The 16,943-nt window shown below is 37.5% G+C and overlaps 1 protein-coding gene and 1 pseudogene across 1 annotated transcript in view; both read right to left on the reverse strand.

Moving 5' to 3' along the window:
• Frem1 (FRAS1 related extracellular matrix 1) overlaps window positions 1-16,943 on the reverse strand; it is a 122,908-nt gene that overhangs the window by 71,899 nt on the left and 34,066 nt on the right. The window contains exons 14-19 of the mRNA XM_090329104.1: window positions 13,604-13,697; window positions 12,777-13,029; window positions 10,244-10,438; window positions 9,029-9,214; window positions 6,541-6,737; window positions 1,109-1,331 (exon numbers count right to left, since the gene is read on the reverse strand). Coding sequence (XP_090185230.1) covers window positions 1,109-1,331; window positions 6,541-6,737; window positions 9,029-9,214; window positions 10,244-10,438; window positions 12,777-13,029; window positions 13,604-13,697 — 1,148 coding nt within the window. The remainder of the gene's footprint in view (window positions 1-1,108; window positions 1,332-6,540; window positions 6,738-9,028; window positions 9,215-10,243; window positions 10,439-12,776; window positions 13,030-13,603; window positions 13,698-16,943) is intronic.
• On the reverse strand, window positions 15,154-15,238 carry LOC150065419 (small nucleolar RNA U3; annotated as a pseudogene).

Below are 16,943 nucleotides of genomic sequence, written 5' to 3' on the forward strand. Positions count from 1 at the left end.
AAATATATTTTTTATTGTAATTAATAAAAGGGTTACACGATATTTGCCATATAGAAGGTGCATTAATTCACATACATTGATACCCTTTCACAAGTCTTGGTATCCTTTACCCTCCCCCCCACCCCCCCACCCCGTCTTGGTTTTTCCCCCTTCCCTATCAAATTTCAAATAACCAAATACAAATAAATTCAATATATCAGATAACAAAGTGAGGTACTGTAACAATATGAGATACCCATGGGACAGCAGAGGAGATGAGAGATAACATAGTACATTAAGGACAACAATCATTCGTTATATGGCTTTCGTTTCAATATCCTGGAGGTCCTTTCAATTAGCTTCATACTATATGGCCTTATGTATTAAGGTTTTGCTCTATTGCAGATCTCTGCTAGGAGAATCCAAGGTTTCTACTGATTATGACAAATGAGGGAAACCATTGAGCCTAAGTTCCTTTGAGTCTGGCTTACTTCACTTAATATGATTTTTTCTAAGTCTTTCCATTTCCTAAGAAATGGGTCGATGTCGTTTTTTCTGGCAGCAGCATAGAATTCCATTGTGTACAAATACCACAACTTGTTGATCCACTCATCAACTGAGGGACATCTAGGTTGGTTCCATATCTTTGCTATAGTGAATAATGCTGCAATGAACATTGTTGTGCTAGTGGATTTAGTATGCCCTAGATTCTGGATGGTTGGGTAAGTGCCAATTAGTGGAATTTCTGGGTCATAGGGGAGTTCTATGTTTAGCCTTTTGAGGCACTGCCATATTGCTTTCCATAGTGGTCGAATGAGTTTGCACTCCCACCAACAGTGTAGTAGTGATCCCTCCTGGCCACATCCCCTCCAGCATCTGTTGTTATTAGTTTTCCTGATCCTGGCCATTCTAGCTGGAGTGAGGTGGAATCTTAGAGTTGTTTTGATTTGCATTTCTTTTATGACCAGAGATGTTGAGCATTTCTTCATGTGTTTATAGGGCATAGCCCCTGCATTTTTATTTTAAAATAAAAGTATGTATGTATTTATGGTGCACAACATGATGTTTAAAATACATGTGACTTACATTAGTAAGTCAACAACAGGAGATAAGTTTTCGCACATCTTACCAGTCTTCAGAAGTTCCACAGAAAAATTGTGAGCGAGTTCCTGTTTCTGGTGAGGGTTAGCTGGCTGGGTATTTGGAGGAGAGTGTTCACTGGGTCCCACGAGGATGAGGAGGCCATGATGTGGTTTCCGAGTGATGCTGAATAGTAAGTGGTCCTTTGGAATGTCTAGGTCAGCTGCACTGATAATGGAAGAATCCAGCTCTACCATTCCACCTTCGCACACCTGAGCAGGAGCAAGCCAGGAAGTTAGCTAAGTGTGAAATGCAACTTGTCTATTAGTTTCTTTTGACAAACTGACCCCCAAAAAACCCCACATCATTTGAAGACATCTTATTACAAATTTTCAATAACATCTACACATAATGAGTCCTGAATTCATTATGCCTTAGGATCTATGAAAGTACCTCACAGTTTTTTTTTTCCTGAAGATTTGGAAACAAGTTTAATTTTCATATATGACCAAAGACTTCGGATTTAAATCATGCATAATGTTAATAATTCAAACTCTGGGGGATGGGAAGCCAGCAAAAAGATGCTTACTTGCTGGAAGTCAGAATAATTCAGTTTTAAAGCTATATGTAGAATCTTTGCAATTAGATACCAAGCTGTTATTTTAACCTCTCAGATTCTCATCGTTTCCATAATTCTTGCAACTCTAACTGCTTTAGAAATAGCACAAATACCTACCATGCATATACTGGATATATTTGACAGCTTGTGTTTTCATTATTGTGGTAAAAACTTCTGTATTTCATCGTAGTCAACAGTAATTGAGAAGGATCCTTTGGGGGCATATAACACATGCTTTAATTCTGGATCCCTCGCCTCTCCTAATTCTCACACCGCTTAATTTTCTGAACCACTTTTCCTACTCCTTTCCTACACCCAACTCAGCTTCATACTTTTTCTAAGCTCAAAGTCAGTATAATTGTATTGATTCATGAATGATCTATTCATTTAGAGCTTGGCAATATGACGCTTAGCTATCTTGGCCTTTTTTTCTTAAAAAGAACAGAGAGAAAATAAAGAAATATTTATGCTTTGTATTGTAAAATATAGCAAGATCTAAGTGACAAAAGCGTATAGATTCTATACGTATTCTTATAAGGTGCAGCATTACATGAATATTTATATTTATGTTATATAAATGTAAGAATTGAAATCAAGTGAGACTAGAAAGGACTTTAAAGATATGTGTGGGTTAGAACTGAAAACATATTTCTTTTCAACCCTCTATTGATTGAAAAAAATCCTTCTACAGCTATTTTTTTTACAGAATTGCATAAAATTACTCACCCTCTTGATACTAAAAATAGAACTAAAATGCTACTAGCATTCCTTTATCTGATCTTACTTATTAAGGATTGGATCGAAGTAATATCACAGATTAAATATGCTATACTTATGAAACTATCGTTAATCTTTTAAATGATAACTCTTCTTTTAATCCAGGAACTTTAATAAAGCAGCTTAAAAATATATTGTAATTAACCTTCCTTATAGAAGTTGACTACAAAAATCTTTGCTCTCAACTTACTGTATAAGTTCATCCACAATATTACTAGCAAATGTCACTGAAAAAAAGTAGAATTCTTTTTTAGAGACTGATTTGTTTATTTATATTATGACAATAAAAAGCTTAGATCAGGCCAGGACTGTGGTGTAGTACAGAGCCTGCCTAGCATGCACAAATCTCTGGGTTTGATTCCTCAGTACCACATACACAGAAAAAGCCAGAATTGGTGCTGTGGCTCAACTAATAAAGTGCTAGCCTTGAGAAAGCCCAAGGACAGTGCCCAGGCCCTGAGTTCAAGCCTCAGGACTGAAGAAAAAAGTTTAGGTCACCAGTGGCTCACACCTACAATCCTAGCTACTCAGGAGGCTGAGATCTGAGGATCACTGTTCAAAGCTCTCAGGCAGGAAAGTCTGAGAGACTCTTATCTCTAATTAACCACCAAAATTCCAGATGTAGAACTGTGGTTTAAGTAGAAGAACCCTAGCTTTGAGCACAAAGGTTTCAGGACAGTGAGACGGCCCAGTGTTCAATTCCCAGGACCTGTACCCACACGCACAAGCACGCACACACGTACACACACACATAACACAAATACAATGTAAATCAATATACATTAAAAATAGACTTTTACACCTGGATATATTTAGAAAGGATTATCATAACTTACAACCTTTTGCAATACAACTTGGAGGCCAATCTATATAATAAATGCACTTTCTCCAAGAAAGCCAAATACGGCTATCTAAAAACCCTATCCCATGAAGCTTAGTGTTATGTCTATGAAGGATGAAAGGGGCTCTGTGTGTGTTACTCCACAGCAGCTTCTCCAAGGAAGACACAGGTAAAAATCATGATTGCTTCCAGAACAAGAGACAACTTCCCAGTGGCCTAATTATTTCAGAAGTCCCGGCCCTAGACAGATACGAGATAATAGAAATAGGTATGGGAAGAACGATTTGTAGATTTTTTTTTGTCTCATATAATTACTGAAGTGCTCTCTAGAGAAACCCACAAGCCAAAAGAGGAGGAAAGACTGGCTCTTAAATTTCATGCTGAGTTGACTCTCATGTGCCATTTAGACGCAGTAGAAAATTAAAATCAAATAAAACTTTCACATTTAGAATTTGATTATTTTTAGTGAAAAATAAGAAAAAATAATTACTTTGATCAATATCAGAAGAAAAGAGGCAAATATTACAGTGATGATAATACTGATTTTATCTAATATTTACTTAAGACTATCTTAATCAGATGACCACCCATCTGATTCATCATGGCTATCATTTAAAGAAGATTCTATATATTTTGTAGCTGATGAAACAGAGAAAATAACCAACATATTAAGTGCAACAACTAAGTCCCTCCAATTCCAAAGCCTGTGCTCACTGTATTTCATTAGGGTTTGCCAAAACATATGTCTGAGTTAATTAGCCTTCTGTACGAAAATTTTCACATACATCTATATATACACATATATGTATATGCAAATATATATTTGCATAAAAATTTCAATACAATTTTGTTTTAGAAAGTGATAAATGAACTAAGAAAATGTATAGTTTAACACCTCTGTCCATAAAAGTTCAACATCTCTGTCCAAAACCACACTGAGATTCCACCTCTTCCCAGTTAGAATGGCCACAATCAAGAAAGCTATTAATAACAGATGCTGGTGGGGATGTGCCCCAAACAGAACACTACCACACTGTTGATTTGAATGTAAATTTGTTCAACCACTCTGGAAAGCAGCATGGAGCTTCCTCAAAAGATTACACATAGAGTGAGAAGTAATGTACCTACTACCTGATGAATGTAACCCCTCTATACATTATCTTGACAATAAAACAAAATTTAAAAGAAGACTAAACATAGAGCTTCCCTATGACCCAGCAATCCCACTTCTGGGCATTTACCTAAATGCTACGAAACCACACTAAAGCAGAGAGTATAATCATGTTCATAGCAGCATTGTTTACTATATCCAAGACATGTAATCAACCCAGATGCCCTTCAGTGCACGAATGGATCAAGGCAATATGGTATATATACATCAAAAAATGATATTGTACCATATGTAAAGAAATGGAAGACTTGGAAAAAGTTATATTAAGCAAAGTAAGCCAGACCCAGAGAAACATAGGCTGCATGTTTTCCTTCATTTGTGATGGCTAGAATGTCCTCATAAATCTACAAGTAAACACTTTGGGTGGTAAGCAAGGGGTTATAAATAAATTAATGGAAATATAATAAACTCTATGGAGAGCACAAGTAGTATAATTCCTTAAAAAGATTAAGTCAAAGCCCAACACAATAAGTATAAGGAAATGTGTACTTACAAGATAGGAGGGGAGGGTAAAGGAGAGGGGTAGGAGAATGAAGGGAAGAATATAAGCAAGAACTAATGTATAGACCATAGAATTGAGAAGCATAAGGGAAGGGATGGCTGGGAGGGGGGTGAAGATGCTGAAGTGGTGACACAGATCAAGATGCATTGTATATAGAATCTGCTCTTAAATTGCAAAGAAATGAACAGTTAACCTAAAATGAAGGTAAGGGAAAAGTGAAGTTGAGAAAGGTAGTTGAGAATGTTACAAGGGGTGACACTAATCAAGATGCACTGTATTCATAAACTGCTGGGAGAAAAACGTATGCAGGGAAAACAGAAGTGCAGAATAGTAGGTATAATATAATTCCTAGTGGATAAGTGAAAACACACAGAAAAAAATCATATGTGTACATTACTAGAGGTGTATAAATTACTTAAGCTACTTAGTCAATCTCTTTGTTTGCCTCATTTCCTCAGTTCTGAAAATGACAATAATAATGCCATCACTCTAAAAGCCTTTTGTGATGATTATGAGTGCATGTGAATGGCTTGGAACCTATTTCATCCTCTACACATGCAATCTAGTCATTTTACCAAGGCATTTATTGTATATTAGCAATTATTATTATCATCATTATTGTGAGAATAATGGTTTACAAGTGGCTGAGTTACAATATAAAAGATACTATCCTCTCCCTATCTCACTCCCCACTCACCAAATTCATGTGTTATATGCGCTGTACTGAGATAAAAGAGTAAGAGAAAATAAAAATAAATAATTTTTAAAACCAGAAAATAATTATAAAAAAGAATATTCTGAAAGCAGTATGGTAATTTCAAAAGACTAAGCATAGAGCTCCCCTTGACCCAGCAATTCCACTACTTGGCATTTACCCAATCGTCCAGAAACAAGGACATACTAAAGCCACTAGCACAACCATGTTCATTGCAGCACTATTTACCATAGCAAAGATAGGGAACCAACCCAGATGTCCCTCAGTTGATGAGTGGATCAGCAAGATGTGGTATTTATACACAATGGAATTCTATGCTGCTGTTAGAAAGAACAACATCTCCCCATTTGTAAGGAAATGGAAAGACTTAGAAAAAATCATATTAAGTGAAGTAAGCCAGACTCAAAGGAACATAGGCTCAGTGGTTTCCCTCATTTGTCGTAATCAGTAGAAACCTTGGACTCTCCTAGCAGAGATTTGCAATAGAGCAAAACCTAGATACATAAGGCCATACAGTGTGATGCTAAATGAAAGGACCTCCAGGATATAGAAACAAAAGTCATATAATGAGTGATTGTTGTCCTTAATGTACTGTGTTATCTCTCATCTCTTTTGCTGTCCCTTGGTTATCTCATATTGTTGCAGTATTTCACTTTGTTATCTGATATATTGGATAAATGCGGATTTGGTTATTTGAAATAGGATAGGGAAGGGGGGAGGGAAATGGGGACCAAGACAAGAGAAAGGGTATCAATGTATGTGAAGTAACGCACCTTCTATCTGTGAATATAATGTAACCCTTCTATTAAATATAATAAAAATATATAAAAAAAGAATATTCTGAGGTGTGTCTTACGGTGATGTTCTGCACTACAAAATCAGGTGCCTCGTCATTTGTGGGGTTGATGCGAATGTAAAATGGAGTCTCTGAGGAGCGCCGTATCCCATCTGTAACATAGACCATGAACTGGTCAGCAGCTGGCTCTATCCTCAGATGCCGGGACTGCACGTAGTTAATATGCGACGACTTCACGTCTCTCCATTGAAATGATGCTAGATAAATACCAAACACAGAACAGATAAGGAAGAAAAGTGTGGTTTATAAGTTACTGATCCTCATTCTTTTTTTTAAATTTTTTATTGCCTTTAAGTAGTTTTACAAAGGAGTTGCCATCATCAAAGCAGTGTTTGAATACAACACATCTTGATCACTGTCATCCCTTTCAACATTCTCCACCAGCCCCCTCAACCCACTTCTTCCCTTACTTAACTTTTGGTTATCTATTGATTTTTTTTTCAGTTAAACAAAGCAGATTCTCCGTACAGGGCATCTTGATCTTCCTCCCCTTCAACATATCCTTCCCTTATATTTCTCAATTCTGTGCTATGTACATTAGTTCTTGCCTATTTTCTGCCCACTCTCCCCTTCATCCTATCCTTCTCCCTTGGCCCTCCCCTCCCCTCTTGCAAGTATCTCTTCCCTCATACTTACTTTGTTGGGCCTTGATACAGTCTTTTAAAAGAATTATACTCTTTGTGCTGTTTTGTTTGTTGTGATTTCTGCTGCTGCTGCTGTTGTTTTGGCGTTTTTGGTGCCAGTCCTAGGGCTTGAATTCAGGGCCTGGGTATATTCCCTGGGTTTTTATGCTCAAGACTAGTACTCTGACCACTCTGAGCCACAGCCCCATTTCTGGCTTTTTTTTTTTTGCGGGGGGGAGGATGGTTATTAGAGATTAAGAGTCTCATGGACTTTTCTGCTTGGGATACACTGGAACCATGATCCACAGAACTTAGCCTTCTAAGTAGCTAGGATTACAGTTTCAACCCCATTCTTAACATCCTGTGTCTCAGCTGCTGAATAAAAAGCCTATCAGGGATTTTATCAATTCCTGCCAACCATCAACATAAAAGTAGGTATGCACAGACTGTAACGCAGAATTCCAATTTCTATGTAGAACAGAAGGAAAACTAGGATATCAGCAACGCCAGGACCACTCTTTAGATCCTTGAAATGAATGCCAGAAAACTTCCATCTTGTTCACAACAGGCCTTCAGCACAAGCAATTCTTGTACTTGGGGAAAATGGAATGAACTTTTTTCATTTTAAAAGTGAATATATGGCAGGGTACCAATTGTTCATGTCTAATCGTAGCTACCCAGAAGGATCGAGGTTCAAAGCTAGCCCAGGCAGGAAAGTTCATGGACTCTTATCTCCTACTAATGGTCAGTAAACTGTAATTGGAGCTATGGCTCAGAGTTCTAGAGTGCTAGCCTTGAGCAAAAAAGTTCAGTGACAGCACCCAGCCTTGAGTTCAAGTCCCATGGCCAACAAAAAGCAGGATATGTGTCTTTAAAGGGGCTAAGAGAGTCATTTATTTCTAAGTTATGATACTTGAAGAATTGGACTTTGGTTATTTTGGCACCCGAGACTGTTTTGTTTAAATTTAATGTCATCTGATTAAAAATTTTAGGCTTTCTTTTTCTGTACCATTCATAGTATATTGCCCAACCTCCGTTAAAAATGCTAAAAGGCAGGAGGTGAACTTTGGGTCAAATGGTAGCCTTGAGTACAACAGCTCAGGGAAAATCCCGAAGCCCTGAGTTTGAGCTTCCACCAGATTAATTCTATCACAATATTCTGGGCTGTTCTGAGGACCTTCAAAACTATCTCTTCCATCCTTACTATATTTCATATAGGGAATTTCATTTGTTAACTGAATGCATTTGTTTATTTACTTATTTGGTGGTACTGAGGGTTTGAACTCAGAATCCCATTCTTGCTTGGCTGGCATGCTGCTGAGTTATGCCTCCAGCCCTGTCTTTTACTGCTTACATTTATAATAGGATTTCATTTCCCACCAGGCACATAATTGAACTGCAATTTATTTGCTCTGAGTTTCCCATTGTTATTGAGATAATAAGCATAAGCCATGTCTACTTGCCTCTATGAGATGAGAGTTTCACAGACTTTTCCATGACTTCTCCCATCTGAGTCTCTCATATAACTTGGATGGCAGGCATATACCACTGCACCCAACTATGAGGTGAGAAAGGGTCTTACAAACTTTTCCTCCTAGACTAGCCTGGAACTAGAGCCCCCTTAATCTCAGCTTGTCAAGCAGCTAGCATTATCTGCTTATTTTGATATAAACTTGCTTGCATGTCATAATAAAAAATGAAAAATAAAATTCCAAGTACCAATAATACTAATAATATCAACATAACAGCATACAAATCTCTTAATGTAATGGTGCCTTGATTGTTTTTGAAGTCCTTAGTTACTTAACACTATTTGTCCAATCCCATCCATACACATCAGCAAGTCATTGCTGGTCATAACTTACCTATACTTATGCCCACATTGCTTTTCTCAAAACCCACAGAAGGAAGTGTGTTTTCAAGGTAGCCAAATTGAGGAGGAGAAACCAAAACAAACTGTAAGTCATCTACAGCAGTGTCAGGGTCAGTGACAGACAAGTGTTTCATGGTAAGGGCTGCAGAGGAGCCTTCATCCACAACAAACATGGTACCTGCATACAAATAACCACACTGTTATGACTTAGCATGAAATCGCCTCATCAGAATAGTGAGGACAAAAGGAAGTAATTGAAATTCCAATTCAGAGAAGCCTCCCATATGCAAATATACTTCCATGGGAGATGTTCATTTCCTTTGGCATAATTCTGTTTGCTGCAAAAACATTCAGGGGTAATGGGTGGATTTAATATGACTTATGGAATTATGTATTTTTTTCCTCACACAAGCAAGCCAGATGATAATGAAAGACTGAAAAAATACTAAATGTTTTACTACAGCCCTTTAGTCATTCTCAAGGAACTCTGATTTCCCTCGTGTCTCTATAGAAGTGACAAATGAAAATAAGAATTGCCAAACTGTTTTAATGATAAGCCACTAAATGTAGTTTATTTGCTCTTCAAGATCAGTTGTTACCTCTGTTTGTCAGAGCGTTAATTGCCTGAGAGCGATTATGAATTGCTTATAACGAACATTTGTTTCATGCCTTGGTGCTTAATTATTCTGCTGGGATAATGCTTCCTTTCCAGAACATTGCTTGGGAGATAGTTTGCAAATTACAATAACATTCATACATATGCTTCTATTTTTTTCTGAGAGACTGAACATATACATAATGCCTATGAAGAGATGACTTTCTAAAAAGCAAATAAGGTTAAATGTATATAAATGGTCTCTCTGGTGTACTTACATACTCATTCTGTTCTAATAGAAATTATTATGGATAAAATAAATTACTCTCTCCAGCAGGCAAATGATACTTTCCCATGTGAAATAAAAGCAAACTATTTGAAGATTCCAGTGGCGTCCTTTTCCCAGCAACCACGTAGATTACAGATATTTGTATTTTTTCAATATACAGAAATCCCGAACACTCTAAACAAAGTTTTATCTTATGATTTTCCATAGATTTGAGGTTTGGACAATTCTCTACAATTTTTTTCTAATTTAGAGTATCATTTCATTAACTACAGGTATTACCATACAAAAGACAATAGTATTTTAACTTAAAAAACTTTTGTCACCTATGTCAACGGAAGGTGCTTGGTTGTCTACTGGATATACTGTGATATTGAGATCATACACTGGGAAGGCCTCACGAAGAGAAACAGATGGGTCAGGCCCATGGTAGCAACAGCCATTGATGAGAGGGCTGGCTTCTCCATCCGAAACCACCAAAGTAATGGTGTCTAAACAAGGCACCAGACCAATCTCACCACCTGAAAAACACAATGATAGTGAAATTCTGAATCTTAAAAAATATAGAGAGGGCTGGGAGTGTGGCCTAGTGGTAGAATGCTTGCCTACCATACATGAAGCCCTGGGTTTGATTCTCAGTACCACATAAACAGAAAAAGCCAGAAGTGGTATTAAGGTTCAAGTGGTAGAGCTCTAACCTTGAGAAAGCCAAAGGACAGTGCCCAGGCCATGAGTTCAACCCCAAGACTGGCAAAAAAAGTAGAATACCAAGATGAAACCTCCTCACAGTTCTTCTACAAGCACTGATGACAAGGAACGTAATTTATGGGATATATATGTATATATAGATGTACATGTACATATACACAATACATACATATATATCTGCATTATCACTAAGAAATTAAATATAGTCATGAAAATAATGTAAAAATGTTTATCCATCTGTTACCTCTGGTGAAATCCCTGCCAGCCATCTAACACCATATGGAAGGACAAAGCAAGGCTAACAAGGGTCTGACAGTTCACAAATGAATAAGGAAGAGGCACAAAGCTTGACTAGCGGTGGATTCATTTGTCCCTCATAGTCCTTTAGTGTTAGAAACAAACTCAGGGAGAGGTAGCAGGTACCCACGTCTGGTTGGTAATTGCCTTTCCATTTCCACTAACACCAAGACAAATCACCATCAGCCATAAGGCAGTCATAAGAAATAGAGAGTGTAGAAACAGTGGGGGGAAAATTGTAATCCACATTTTGGTCATTTCTTTCAATATTTTTCTTTCTGTATATTAATCAAGATGGCTTTAAAAATAGGACAGTGGCAAGGGTGGCATTTACTTTGGCGCCTTACTTTTGGGGTCTCACTGTAAAAGATTCAAAATGGTCCCAACTTGAACCGTGAGACAGAAAGAAAAAAATGACAAGATTCTGTTGATTAAGGAAGAACAAGAATCTCATTAGTATTGAACAGCGGAGTGAAGGAGTCTGTGTTCTCCAGGGGGGCAGAAAAGTCCTAACTTGTGTGTTTTGTCGTGTTCATGTGTCAGCTTAGAAATGAATAGCGAAACAACTAATGCTGTGAGTTTCCTTGAAATGATAGCACAAAGAATCAGACTTGTCATCTCTTCTCGAAAGACATGCTGCACAAATGTAAGCAAAATATTTTGTTTGGCATTACTCTCCTTTTAAAAAAAGGATTCACACAGTAAGACCAAAGGATGACATTTTTAGGAGAGGATCACAGGCTCAATATCTATGTGCATATGATCACATAAAATGGTGCATATCAAAATGAACTCCAAGAAATTGAAACAAGGTTTCTTTTTCATTGTACTGCTTATGATTCTTTTCTTTTTTTCCTTTTTTCTTTGATTTATTCTCTTTTGTTGCTATATGTGATTTCTATACACTTCACCTTGTATGTGTCTGATTTGGAGAGGGGAAGGGGAAGCACAGAAATGGTGGCGCAAAGGGTAAACTAATTCAACAGTGATACGCACTAGACACTATGCTGGAAATGAACTATATAACTTGGGCAGGAGGGAAAACAGAGAAAATGAAGGAGGGGGTGACACTGTTCATAAAGAAATATTCTCATTACATCACCTTTACAATAAAAAATTAAAAATTTAAAGAATAAATAAAAAAGATAACATAAAAAACTCCTAGAGAGTATATCACTTGAGTAATCAAATAAATGAAAAATGGGAAATAGATGTGAAGTTCAGATAGTTAGAAAGAACATGTAAGTCTTCAACTTATAGAAGAGTTAAAACTAAGAGGCCTCTCACTTGTTCATGTTGACTTAAAAATGGATTAGGTGTTTATGCATCAGCATTCATTCAATAAATACTTAGTGCCTACTATGGCATCATTAGTGCCTGGGCTTCCAGCAAAGACAGAGGAGATGTAAAAGCATCAACAGAGCAGCAGGCAACATTGCTCTTCTCTGAAATTCACTGCAGTTCTCATATCAGTCATTCTTCTAACCAGGGCAAATCAACTATACAGTGGAATACAGGCAGCAGCTGCATAATTTTTAATGGAAGCAAGCATTAAGACAATTAGATATTGGCATCTATGGCAAATGGGGAGTTAAAGATCTTTCACATTGGGGCCAGGAGTGTGGCCTAGTGGTAGAGTGCCTGCCTAGCACGCACAAAGCCCTGGGTTCCATCCCTCCATACCATTTACACAGAAAGAGCTAGAAGTGGTGTTGTGGCTCAAGTAGTAGAGCGCTAGCCTTGAGAAAACCCAAGGACAGTGTCCAGGCCCTAAGCTCAACCCCCAGGACTGGCTAAATAAACTAATCTCCCACATTGGTTGCATTCCCTCACTAGTTACAATGCTGCACATACCTGTGTGTTGGTAGGTCACTGTCCCTGAGATAACATCTGCCTGAGAGAACCTGTCCACTCTCACTCCAGCCTTCTTCACCACGCCATGCCGAGGTTCTCGCGCTATCACGAACAGCAGTTTCAAGTCATCACTATCCATGTCAGTAGCACAAATGTATTCAGGGGTAATGACCACCTCTCCCCCCTCTAAGCAGGGCATCACATCTGCGAGGTCAGCCTTTACCACTGGTGGCTCATCATTCACAGGGAATACCTATACAGGACACAAAATACACACAATTTCTAAACAAAGAAATGAAACATTGCCCAAGTGGTAAACCATCACCAATAAGTCCCAGTGACAGGCATCTTTGGTTTTTCAGACCCATTAAACAATAGCCATGGAATATGGCCCAGCAGCTTGCATCTTTCAGCTTTCCCCATAAGTACCATCTTGTAAGGAATGCCCCACATGAGAGGCATTTTAGGCAGGAATGAGAGTCTCTAGTTATGGTTTGGGGCTCAAAGCTCCCATCTGTTTCCAGGCAGACAGGATGTACACAAAAGTTAAAGCATCCTCACCCAACCCAAATCTTCCTGCTTAGCTTCACACATTTCCTGATGAATCCTGGTTCTCATGCTCTCATGCAGGTACTTCCACAGCATACGGTTTATTTTAATTTCCAATTATTATTGAGTGATTCAAAGCTTGTGATTTCAAAGCTTTCCTTTACCCTAAACTTCCCACTACTCTGGAATTTCTCCTCAATGAGCAACAGCTTCATTTCCATTGTTTGGAGTTACAAGTGAAACCCCACAGCCATTCAAGGAGGAAACTTCATACCCACCTCAACATGCAGAACAAATTCTGCTGAATTTGTGCCATCTGTGACCTCCAAACATATGTCATCCTGAAGAACCTCAGATCCATCATGGTGGTACCTGTGGGCAGTGAGGAAAATATTGTAGTAATCTTCCAACATTGTGAGAATACATTGAGATGTCTAACCTGAGTTCTTCCATAGCTCTGGATGTATTCTTGGAATGAATGAGTGATTGAAGGAATAAATGATAAGAATAAACAAAAGCATAATCATAAGGTTAGTGTTTAACTCCTCAAGTATATCAAAATGTAAAATTGCTCTACCCTGTATTCTATGTATTGGTAATTTTTCCTCAAATATAATTTCTATTGCTATTGTGATAAATAGAAACATTTATTGTAGTTCTTCTGACTTGTAGAATATATCTGTTGGAGAGAAAACTCAAGACTGAACAGCAGACAGGGAAAAGTAGGATTTGATGTGAATTTGATGATTCCCTTCTTTCCCACTTTTTTGCCATTATTATATAAATTTATTTTTATAAAAATGAAGGATACATACATATTAATAAAATATGAACACTATGATTTAGCTCAAAACTGGATGAAAATAAAATGATGATTCCCTTAAAATTTTTAGTAGTAAGTACACACACACAAAATGACATCCTTTCTAGTGATCAGAGAAATACATTTCCTACAGCAAAATGAAATAAATAGCATTCATGAAGCATTTGCTCTCAGACCACATATTTGGAATGGTCAGTGGAATTCTTTTTTAAATCAGTTTGGCAACATGAAAATTTTTCTATGTCTGCCTCAGAAATTTTATCACTGTATATTTATTCTGAGAGATAACTATTAATGGCAAGTGTTTATATATACCAAGATAAAAATTTTAGTGTTCCTATAAAGTAACAACAGAGTTTGGAAATACCCTACACTTCCCATAGTAAGGGGAAAGCTAAATATATGGTAATGAACCTACTTAATAAAATTGTTTGCAATCATTGAAAATATTTATTATGATTAGGTAATATCATTAGAATGTTGTGGGAAAATACTGATATAGCAAGAGCTGGAGTAAAATTATATGTAATAGTACTTCAGTTGAATAAATACTATAAGGAGAAAGCAAACAAAATGTACAGATCAGTGAAGGTGCTTATGACTGAATGTTTATACTAAAACTAGAACAACCTTTTATTCTTATAAGTAATTTTAAATCAGCATTATAAAAAGCATTTTAGCCAGGTGTGATTGCTCACACCTGTAATCCTATGTACTCAGGAGGCTGAGATCTGAGGATCAAGGTTCAAAGCCAGCCCAGGAAAAAAAGGACCTGAGACTCTTATCTCCAGTTAACTTCTAGAAATGGGAAGTGGGACTTGGCTCAAGCATATGGTAGTAGCCTTGAGCTAAAGAGCCCAGGGGCAGTGCCCAGGTCCAGAGTTTAAGCCCCATGACCCCCCCCCCCACACAAAAATAAGCATTTTATTTAAAGACTGTATGTATTCTCCAGATTTTCTATATTAGTTTTTTTTTACATTTTTTAAAAGAATTTATTAATGTTGATTTTTACATCATATCGGTACTCTACACAATCAGTGCAGTTTCTCTAGTCACATACTATAGAAATGATCCCTGAAAGTATAGTCTTTTTCTTTCCCACTTTTAAAGTTAATCCTTCTGCCTCTGATCTGGATTTATTAAACTCTTCTCTAAAACCTTTATCTATAGATTGTGCAGAGTCTCCTTTCCACAAATTTCCCTCTTCCTCTTATAAAATTTCTTGATCTGAACCTATAAAGAATCTCAAATCTCTCCCAGATTTAAAAATTCCTATCCTGCCAGGAGCCACTGCTCATGCCTATAATCCCAGCTGCTCAGGAAACTGAGAAAAAAGCCAGAAATGGTGGTGTGGCTCAACTGGTAGAGATCTAGCCTTAAGAAAACCCAAGGACAGTGCTCAGGCACTGAGCCTAAGCCCAGGACTAGTAAACAAACAAAAATGGTGTCAATAATAAGTATCATAGCTAGGTGCGGTGGCTCACAACTGTAATCCTAGCTACTCAGGAGTCTGAGATCTGAGGATCACAGTTCAAAGCCAGCCCAGGCACTAAATACCCTTAGAATCATCTCCAATTAATCACTAGAAAATGGGAATTTGGGCTGTGGCTCCAGGGGTAGGGTGGTTACCTTGGACTGAAAAGCTCAGGGACAGTGCCTAGGGCCAGAGTCCAAGCTCCAAGACCAATCAAAAAAAATAAAAAAAAATAGGTGTCATATAAATTCAGGTATGTGATTCTATTTCAGTCATACAAGACCCACATCTCATCTCTACTTTGCCCCTACTACCTCCACCACTGTTCCACCTCTCTTTTGTATCACACTTACCTCCTATACTTTATTTTGCCACACTCCTACAAAAATAGATTGATCATGATGATGTGCCAATACTATTTACTCTGGTAGTGCCCCTAAAGGAATCAACTGGACTTCATAGTACACAGTAAAGCACATGCTGTGTGGTTAAGCAGATCGTTAAGAACCTGACTCCATATTTTAGCAGATTCCTAATATCTTTGTTAGTTCTTCAACTATAAGAATAAAACTATCCACCTTACCAGCACTGATTACTATGAAGATTAAATATTTTTCAAATTAATTACAAATCATTCAACAAGTGCTTGAACACATAATTCTAACAAATATCGATGCCTTTTATCCATTATCTACTCCTTAGTAAGAACTGCCTACACTGGGCCAGGAGTTTGGCCTAGTGGTAGAGTGCTTGCCTAGCATGCTTGAAGACCTGGGTTCGATTCCTCGGTACCACATACATAGAAAAAAAGCCGGCAGTGGTGCTGAGGCTCAAGTAGTAGAGCTGTACCCTTGAGAAAGTCCAAAGGCATTGCTCAGGCCCTGAGTCCAAGCTCAGGACTAGCAAAAAGAAAAAAAGAACTGCCTACACAATTTTTTTTCAACCTGTGGCTAAGAGCTGAGATCTCAGAAGCAAAACACGAAAGGGCAAAAGGGAAATTTTAGTCAAAAGGAGAGTGTTTTTCACTACTTAGCTAGTGAAAAGATATCAAGAAATCAACAACTATAAATCAACTATCATAAATAAACCTGTTAGGATAACTAAACAAACAGGATTTAACTCATCCTTTCATGTCCAGTCTTAGTTCCAAGTGAACACGTCCTAGACAAGTTTTAAACCAAGCCATACCAAGCTCGATGCCTAATATTTCCTAGTACACTTTATCAAAAGAGCCACAGTTTCCATTTAATCTCAGGTTTTCAAAGGAGAAATTAGTCTATCTGATCATTTTATTTTAAGTAGCTTTAACTGTTTTCTAGAA

This window comes from Megascapheus bottae, chromosome 3, assembly GCF_031878675.1.
Source record: "Megascapheus bottae isolate mThoBot1 chromosome 3, mThoBot2.hap1, whole genome shotgun sequence".
In the NCBI taxonomy this organism is placed as follows: domain Eukaryota; kingdom Metazoa; phylum Chordata; class Mammalia; order Rodentia; family Geomyidae; genus Megascapheus; species Megascapheus bottae.